The 9,427-nt window shown below is 43.9% G+C and overlaps 1 protein-coding gene across 1 annotated transcript; it reads left to right on the forward strand.

The window, feature by feature from the left end:
* Positions 1-6,281: 6,281 nt before the first annotated feature.
* On the forward strand, positions 6,282-6,965 carry LOC149346538 (uncharacterized). Its single transcript, XM_089541371.1, has one exon. The coding sequence runs from the start codon at positions 6,282-6,284 to the stop codon at positions 6,963-6,965; it is 684 nt and encodes a 227-aa protein (XP_089397497.1).
* The last annotated feature ends 2,462 nt before the right edge of the window (positions 6,966-9,427 follow it).

Below are 9,427 nucleotides of genomic sequence, written 5' to 3' on the forward strand. Positions count from 1 at the left end.
CAACTCCAACTCATTGTTTCCGTTTCTTTGTTAGCCAAGGAATAGCAGGTTAGTTAATGTAACTAATGCACTTTAAATCGCGCAGTCCTTACTAAAAGGTTAACTCAGCAGTTTTCACGGCTCTGATATGTTCACTGTCATCAAAAGTGTCCTATGTATAGTTTCGTGAACCTACACAATTTCTGGCCTTAAACCATGGCCGCAATTTGGAAACCTAGCACAGATGTCTTCTGCAAATCACGGATCTCATACAAAATTGTTTTCGCATTCATAGCTTTCTTTGTGATTGGCGTATGGCTTCAACTGTAATGCTGTAGTTACGACGCCGGTCAGTCGAGACACGTTCTATTAAACGCAAGGTCATTGCGATCAGCTGTGCCCTCTACTTGCTGCCACAGTTTACTGAGTGATAGTCAGAATGTAGTTAATTTATTTATCTATTTATTTATTCACGAACATACTGCAGGCCGTGGTTAGGTCCGAGCACGAAGGACAGTTTGCACAGCAAAAAAAGCAAACAAAAATATAAAGCAATTCACATGGAAATTGACAATATAAACGGCACTTACAACATGTAGAATTTGCAAAGTAATAAAACCTTAAGACATACGAGGAGCGCTGAGGTGTAATACAAGACATACAAAACATGCAAGGAATCAGTCAGCATAGAAAGCACTTGAAACAACTGAGGAGCCTGCAGATATATAAAAAATTGCGACTCATAGCGAGCTACAAGGCGTAACACAGCCCAGCAATGCATGCGCTAGACCATGGAGGTGTGATCAGACCTGGGCGAACAGTTCCAGTCAGCGACGGTGCGAGGGAAAAAAAAAAGAAAATTATACAAGTTTTTCGTGCAATTTATGGCAATAATTTTATTTTATTATATAATACAAATATTTTATTACATATTCGAATTTTATTGTTCCGAAAATAACATGTTTTGCAGCGTATATGAATCAGCTGATTTAATAATGCTTCCGATTAGGCGCAACACCTGTACCTACATCGGCCGAAAACATCAGAACAAATTAATTTTTTGAAATTTCTACCAGACAGGTGTGCAACAAGAATATAGCTAAGTAATTAACCTTTATCAGCTAGCTATTCTAGTATAGAGCTAGACGCTACAACGCAGAAGAGGATGCATTTAGTAACTCCTATAATTTCCCATTGGTCGCGAAGAAAAAAAAAGACAGAGCCCTGTCAGCAGGATATACACACAGCTTATCTGAGATGTCGTCTTAAAGAATAAATCTTCCTAATAAATGAATTCAAATATAACGTTTGTCTTTGTGACCTGCTTGATTTGCCCGATAATGTTTTGTGCCAAGCTGGGCAGTACGTTTGACAAGAATGTTTCAGGCTTGGCAACACGCTTGATAATGATGTTGCGTAGATACGCTACAATCAAAATGTAAAAAAAAAGAACTCTTCCAGAGCCTTTTCAATAAGACTTTTGACTGGTATTATGAATGAATAATTATTTAGCGAAACGGCTGCAGCTAATCGATTTATATTGCAACTTGTAAACACATTTCGACAGTTACCAGAAGGTGCTAAGAAATCGGCTTGATCATCCTTGGCGCCATTTCTGGTGTGCTAACACCACTGCCATACTTCACCTGTCGGAACTCTATACTTGGCTTGCCGTCTGTAGTTTTTATAAGCGGGTAAGTTAGCTTCCACTGCCTTCGTGAACCAGTTAATCTTCATGTTTTGTCCTTCAGTAAAGTGCGTGACTTGAGTCACCGTAAATCGAAAAAAAATGGTTAATATATCTATGCAGCAATGCAAAATACTATGACTTCAAGCCGTAAACCGAGAACGCTGCGCACTTCTCATATCTTCCACAGCGCCTGTAAAGAAATTGATTGGTTCCCATTAACTAAAAGTGGCGTTTAAATAATATCGTGAAGAAGTTCCAGCTTTCTTTCCGCTTTCGTTCTCATAAGACAGACTAAAATAGAAAACTAAATGAGCCGCCGCGGTGGCTCAGTGGTTATGGTGCTCGGCTACTGACCCGAAAGACGCGGGTTCGATCCCGGCCGCGGCGGACGAATTTCTTTGGAGGAGAAATTCTAGAGACCCGTGTACAGTGCGATGTCCGTGCGCATTCAAGAACCCCAGGGGGTCGAAATTTCCGGAGCCCTCCACTACGGCGTCCCTCATAGCCTGAGTCGCTTTGGGACGTTAAACCCCATAAACCAAACCAAACCAAACCAAACCAGAAAACTAAATGAACCACAGAAGCTCCAGAAAGCAGCAAAAAAAATGGCTGTGGCTTAGCTAAGGTCCAGCCTGGATATAGCAGCGAAAACGCGCCCGCCAGTTCTCCGTCAAGCGCATTATGTACACGCGCCGCACCCTCCTGTAGTAAACACGCGGCACAGCTAAGGTCAGACGGTGGCGGCCGCGGCGAGGAGGCGATGCACATGCTCAGTAGTGCGCGGCGCATATGTGGGTGAGGCGACGGAGGCGACGCACCAGCGTGTCTCGTGATGTCATTTGGCTTTCGAATATGCGCAGAACTGACGGCTCCTGCACACGCGAAAATCGGCTCTGACCAGCGTAGTGTAAGTTTTCGATACAAAACCAAGTGCAAAGGTTTTGTAAAGGTCACCACGCTAACGGGTGCCATACTTGGCGTGTGCGATTACTGGCACTCTGCATTTTCATGCGCAGCCTCCGCGATTTAGTTTCCTCTGCCTGTAAAGGGTACTCTGCCCCTCAGTGTTTCTAAGTTTAGCGAAGCCCACTTTACAGTTAAAGAGGACAGAGGGTACGGGAGAGGTTGAGGAGGAAGGAGAGAAAATAACTTGGAATGGGTAGGTGCCGTTCACTTAAATAAAAATCAAGAAGCGAGAACTAGGAGAAAGGGAGAAAGAACTTAGGAGGAAATTGCTCGACTTAGGCTGCATGCAACTAAAGCAAAGCCCGATTGGCCAACAAAGCACTGACGTCCACAACCTGAAAAAAGAAGAGTGAAGAACATGGTGAAGTAATAAAATTGAAGGAACAGTTATTATTTTGTAGACAAAGTAACAAGCGAACAATCCAATGAGTGAGCCCCCTGTAGTCATTTGTAAACGCAAGCTTGCTGTGTTCAGAAAAGTGTAAAACAAGAGAAAAAAACAGAGCGCTCGGTGTAATGCGATTTCGTGGATTAGTCCATGTGCTCTCGTTGAAATAATTGTGTGCAAGTTTGAACTTCACTGCATGGCGCTATAATATTAATGCGAAAACATTATTAGGCAATGTCTGTGGCTTTCTGTCATCAAAACTGTGTCCGCTGCGATTGTGGGAAACTAAAGAAATATCGTTTAAAAAGTAGCCACGATCGAAGGGTCATGATGTGACGAGGCGACCCAAATTTTTTGTCGTGATGATGTGACGATGCGACCCAAAATTTTTGGTGCCGATCAGACCGTTACTTAATTAATTAGAGCCAAAAAAGTGACCAAAAGTGGACGTGGTCGGCCCGGGACTGGCGCGCAATTTCAGTCCCTGGAAGTGCAGTACCACGTGACATACCATGTGTTGTATCATGTTGTATCCCACGAGACTGAAAGGTGGACGGAACCAATGCACGGAGCGAAATTTTATTCTTCGAAATGAATACTGAGGTCAAACGGTCGGGACTTTGGAATTATTCGAAATCTAATCAATAATTATCAGATTACAGAAACGCCAATAGTAAATGAAGATGAATTAAAGTGCATTACAGTGAATTAACTGTGAATTAAGGTAGATTAATGTGGCTATAAGGTGACTTAATGATACATTGAAATTAATTAAGAAAGAATTAGAGTAAATCAATTAAGAATTTATTCTGAATAGGTGAGAAATAAATGAATCAAATTTGAATTTAATGTATTAAGTGAATGAAGTGAGAATGAAATGAATTGATTCTGAATTCTATGGAAGGTAATTATTCGTGTTGGGGGCTTTGGTGTTAATCAAAATCTAACTACTAATTAACAAATTATAGAAACCCAAGCAGTAAATGAATATGAATTGAGGTGCATTAGAGTGAATTAAGGTGAATAATATAAAATAAGGTTGCATTAATGTGGCTATAATGTGACCTCGTGATACATTGATATGAATTAAAAGTGAATTAGAGTAAATCAGTTGCGAAATAATTGTAAATTAAGTGCGAATAAGTGAATGAATTCTGAATTAAATGTTTTCAGTAGGAAATAAATAGAATAATTGTGCATTAATTGTGGCGAAGTTATGAATTGAGTGAGTGAAGTGCAATTAAAATAATTAACTGAAATAAATGCCAATTAATTATAGATTAAGGTACATTTAATGTGTTTCAAGGTGAGTTATGTGATTCGATTGTAAGACAGGACGTCAAAATTACGTGAAAGTCACGATGGCGGCCAAATATGGTAATGGCCTGTGGCGAATGTGATGTCACAATACGTGAAAGACATGAGGCGACCCCGCCAAAAAAAAAGTCCGACGCGACGTCTCAATCACAGAAGAGCAACTAGAGGCAAAGAGGAGCAATTGGAGGCGTCGAGGAGGCGTCACTGCTTTCTCATTACTCCAGTGCTGTTTCCGCAGAGCCCTCTAACGTTTACACGCAGGCTGCTTCAGGATGCCTAACCAGAAGGTGCCAAATTGGAAACGTAGTTTGATTCCATATGATAGATGGCGCCATTGAAAATTGCAGCTCATTGTCGCTGAGAGTTTTTTTTTTTTCGTCGCCGTTTGAGAATATCTCGGTTTCGCTAAAATTGTGTAATGGCGAATACTTGTAATATATTTTTCTCTTTCAAATATCCAAATAATCTGAAATAATGGTCATGCACTTAGTTTCTATTTCGGCATAGAAAACCACACTGACCGCTTCCATGTGCGTCTCCTTTGATTGCGGTGTCCAAACGGCTGACGGACATATCATCACATCTTCATGCACTCAGACCTTGCGTCTTCGACGCACGTTATTCTCTGCCGAGACGCTGTAAAAGTGCCTCTTATACCCACCTATGACAGGCCGTGCCATGTCCTCCACAAGACGCCCAAGCCCGCGGCCATCCTCCTCAACGGTCGCGAGGTATTCTGTTTGGTAGGTTTGTGAGCATATCTGTGTTCTTACTTACAATTTCACTATTCGTAGGAGGTTTATGGTGAATTTTTCAAGGAAAAACAGGAGGCGGTTATATGTAAATATGCTTTATGAAGTCAAAAAACGTTCGTTTCACCTAACACAGCAGTGCAGGAGGCTCCTTTCAGCACTGGTGCAAAATTCAAAACCGTGACACCAGTTAGTTCTGCTAAATCGTGAATCATGACGAAACCATGATTCATGCTACAATTGGACTGCAAGGACAAAGTGCAGGTTATAGCTTTCTGCACTCGTAAATATGGCCATTTTTCGCTGTCAATCAGAGATTCTCTGCGCAGTTCGCGAAACGCTGACGTCATTGCCTGAATAATAAAGTACCAGAGGACATGCTCACGGTACAAAAGAGGAGAAGTCAAGATACTAATAAGTACGCTAAACAAAGGCACCATTATGTAGGTCTCGGGGGACGTGGTAAGGAAACTGGTGATAAGGTGACACGAGAAACCGACGAAACATTAGATTATTTTGTTGTGCTCTATAATCCGAGGCATCGCTTATGACGGCTAGTAAAGGAAAGCGCAATGTAGAGAGAAGAGCAGACATTGCGAGGCAAGAAATAATGGCCTCCAAGACGTCTGTCCCATTGTATTATGAGAGGAAAAAAGCAGACTATAATTATGTAGCCTGTGGTTTCCAGAACACTTGGCGACAGAATGGATGCGCAGTATAAGAAGAAAATAGAAAAATCGTTCGCCGTAAAGGACAGTTCCACCCAGTTGTGGCTGGACGGCTCCTGTTTCTGCTGTCAGCTGTACGAAATACCCAGGCAGGGCGGAAAATATCAGCGAACCTGTCATCGTCATGAACTGAGCTCCGCAGAGCAGTACGTCTGGCCGAGTATTAGCACAGATGTTTGCTAGTGTGCTTTCTTGTGTTTGGCCTGCCAAAAAGTGACCTGCCACACCAAGACTCCCGACCATCCTTCCTGCCACCTGGCTGTAGCTTTGACCACGTAGATCTTGTCTTGGTTGGACGAATTCCTTCCTCTCACGAGTGCCCTTTTATTTGACAATGATTGACCGCTACACCCGCTGGCCCGAAGCCGTGCCCATTCCAGACATCGCAGCAGAAACAGCTGCCAAAGCCTTTGTTTCAGCTTAGGTTTCCCGCTTTGGCTCTGCTAGCACTGCTACAACGGATGACGGCCGGCAACTGTACCATCTTCACTTCTCTTCACCATCTGCTTGGCACTAAGTACTACCGTACCACAGCATACCTTCCGTGTGCCAGCGGGATGATTGAGCCGCTCCATCGACAGCTAAAGGCTGCCCTCACTGCGCGCCTGAACCGCGAGCACTGGGTCGACTACCCGTCTATGATGCTTCCTGGCCTACGCGCTGTTCCTCGTCGTGTCCTCCGCTGCTCAGCATCCGAACTCCACTTCGGTGCACCCCTGCGGCCTCCCGGAGACTTGTTCGCTCCTTCGGCTTCCTCACCACCAGCGCCTCTGCAGTACCTCCAATGCTTACGGGACCACATTCGACATCTTTGCCCGGCTCCGGCTAGATCTTCTGATCATCACATCTTCATGCACTCAGACCTTGCGTCTTCGACGCACGTTATTCTCTTCCGAGATGCTGCAAAAGTGCCTCTTATACCCACCTATGACAGGCCGTGCCATGTCCTCCACAAGACGCCCAAGCCCGCGGCCATCCTCCTCAACGGTCGCGAGGTGTTTTCTTGGACAATTTTAAGCCGGCCTATATCGGGACACCAGCCGCGGAGCTCCCCACGGAAGTCGCCGCCGTGTGCGCCGATCTTCTTGTTGCCAAGACAGCCCCATCTCTCCCTCATCCGCGCTTCCATTTCGCTTTCCGTCTAGGCGCGCGGCCCTGTAGCTCCCAGCTGGTGTCTTGGTGCCAGCTACAAAATAGGCGCAAAATGAAAATTAACTGCAGCGTAGCGTGCCTGGAGCGCAAGCTAGGCACGGATAGTTCGCTCCTAGAAACCTGACATGTTGCACCTCTTGTTTTGGCGCTCCTCTTCAAGCCCGCGATTTCCCGACAAGAGTATTATTTGGCCACCATAATTAGCCGTGTACTAGTTATGCTGGATAATGATTCTGCTTGGGAACTTTTCGGTCTTTATCTGCGTAAGAACTGCCTCAATAACAGTGCACAAACACAAAGCGGTTCTCTACTGAATCCATTTCAACGCTGTCGTATAGATTAGAAGGCATAAAAAATCACCTAAAATAGTGACGGTCTCGTTAATGAACTTTCTGATGGAGCACATATTTTCGAAGGTGCAATTCGAATTATATTTTGATGGCCCCTATAGAAGCCGCCAGCGTGCGCGAAAAATCTGCTTTGCCTTCCCGCCTCTGTGCTCGTAGAATATAATCTCCTACGAACACTGTCTTTTTCGCTTGAGCAGAAGAAATGTGTTAATGAAGAACGCCGCAAATGTGTTCCCGGAATGCCTGTGGATTAAAACTTGCGCTTGGGAAGGCCAATTTCGTACTTGATAGAAAGGCTATAGTTCTAGTTCAGTGGTTAGCATTACGTTTGGTTTAGAATATACGACTTAGGCTCAGCAACTCCCGACATGGTCAGTCCAGCAGTAACCCCGCGCGCCCCTTAACGCCAATGCCACCGCTTCAAGCTAGTTTTGAGCACATTTTTATTGAATCCTATTTGAAATCGATGCGTTTTGTACTCAAGCGTTTTATGTAATGTTAGCTTCCCGGCCGCGGCGGTCCAATTTCTTTGGAGGAGAAATTCTAAAGGCCCGTGTACTGTGCGATGTCAGTGCACGTTAAAGAACCCCAGGAGGTCGAAATTTCCGCAGCCCTCCACTACGGCGTCTCTCATAGCCTAAGTCGCTTTGGGACGTTAAACCCCATACACCACCACCTAATGTTAACTTCAAGTCCACAATTTGTACTCGGCGTGTGATTCGGATCTGGACTGACCACTTCGTGTCAATGTATAGAGCCCAAGCCACAGGCTGAGAGGACACAGACCCCAAATACGGAAATAAAGTTTACAAAGGTCTGAGAGAGCGTGCTTCACTCTCCAAACACGCCATTTAAAGCGACAAAGCAAGTTAATAAAGTTATCTCACTCCAAAACCTTTGATAGAGTAGTTTCGAAGGAAGGCGCTTCTGCCCTCAAAAGGTTTTTCTCCTTCCTTTACCCCCTCAGCTAAGCCCGAAGCCCCCTGTGTGCACCAGCCTAGAAGGGGTCATAGCTATGTGTCATGAAAGGCGGCGCTTGGTCTTGGAGATCAAAGAAGGCCTGAGGCATTTACTTGCTACATCAGTACCGCCGACCGATCAGCGCGGAAGACAAAATCAATCTGGCAGAAAAAAAATGCGGAAGCTCAAAAGAGTTCTTTTCCTGGATAGTTTCGTATTCATATGCTGCTAAGAGGAGCTTGTTGTTCTATCGGTGGTTGTTCTATCACGTTTCTAACAGACACCTGAGTATCAATAAAGTACTCAAAAACTGCACATGATGTTTTCAAAAGGTTAGAATAATGAATACACGCTGTCAGGCTGTCAAAATAGGCACCCGGAGTTTCTCTTACATGTACCTTAGAACGGCCTTGCACTGCAATTTCTTCTCGGCACTTCGCAGTGAAAATAATAGACTCCTGAAGCAGAAGCTGGAAGTAATTCATCTCAAATGGCAAAATAACCCTAAGTGATTTTGCACAGAACGCAACCACTTTGCAGAATCTGCTGTGGGAACTCCAATTTGGGGTTTTTTACCACCTTTAGCTAGCAAAACCTTAACCTTAGTTCAGGAAAAGGAGGCAGAGCTATTTATAGGAAACCAGTTTTTCATAAGAGATTTACCTAACGGAGATTTTTTATAACTTCAGCTTCGTATTTATTTCGGCTCCATTTTTGACAGTTCTGAATTTCTTTGCAATGAGTCGTGTGGAGTGTAACCCGTCTTAACTAACCCGTAACCGTAACCGTAACTGTAACTGTAACCGTAACTAACCCGTCTTAATCCACCGACATTTCCCCACTAATCTTTCTTGCCCAAAACTGTGGGATGGGCCCAGTTCGAAAATTTAGGATATGCTGCGGAATATTTTAGGTCAGGCTTATTTCTAAGTACTTTAAAAAATTTGGTTTAGAAGGACCCAGTTTTTTTCTTCGGTGTCTTACGGTAATTTTTTTAGCACTAGCAAACGCTAAAGAGACAAAGACTGTCGTAAAAATTATACTAAAGTGATTTATTTAGCATGAACCATGATTGTCTTTTAGGCCTCAATTGCATAATGAACAACCTTTTTTTTAATGTGTCTAAAAATTTGTGCAGAGTCGCA

This window comes from Amblyomma mixtum, chromosome 4, assembly GCF_055824585.1.
Source record: "Amblyomma mixtum isolate Tamu chromosome 4, ASM5582458v1, whole genome shotgun sequence".
Classification (NCBI taxonomy): domain Eukaryota; kingdom Metazoa; phylum Arthropoda; class Arachnida; order Ixodida; family Ixodidae; genus Amblyomma; species Amblyomma mixtum.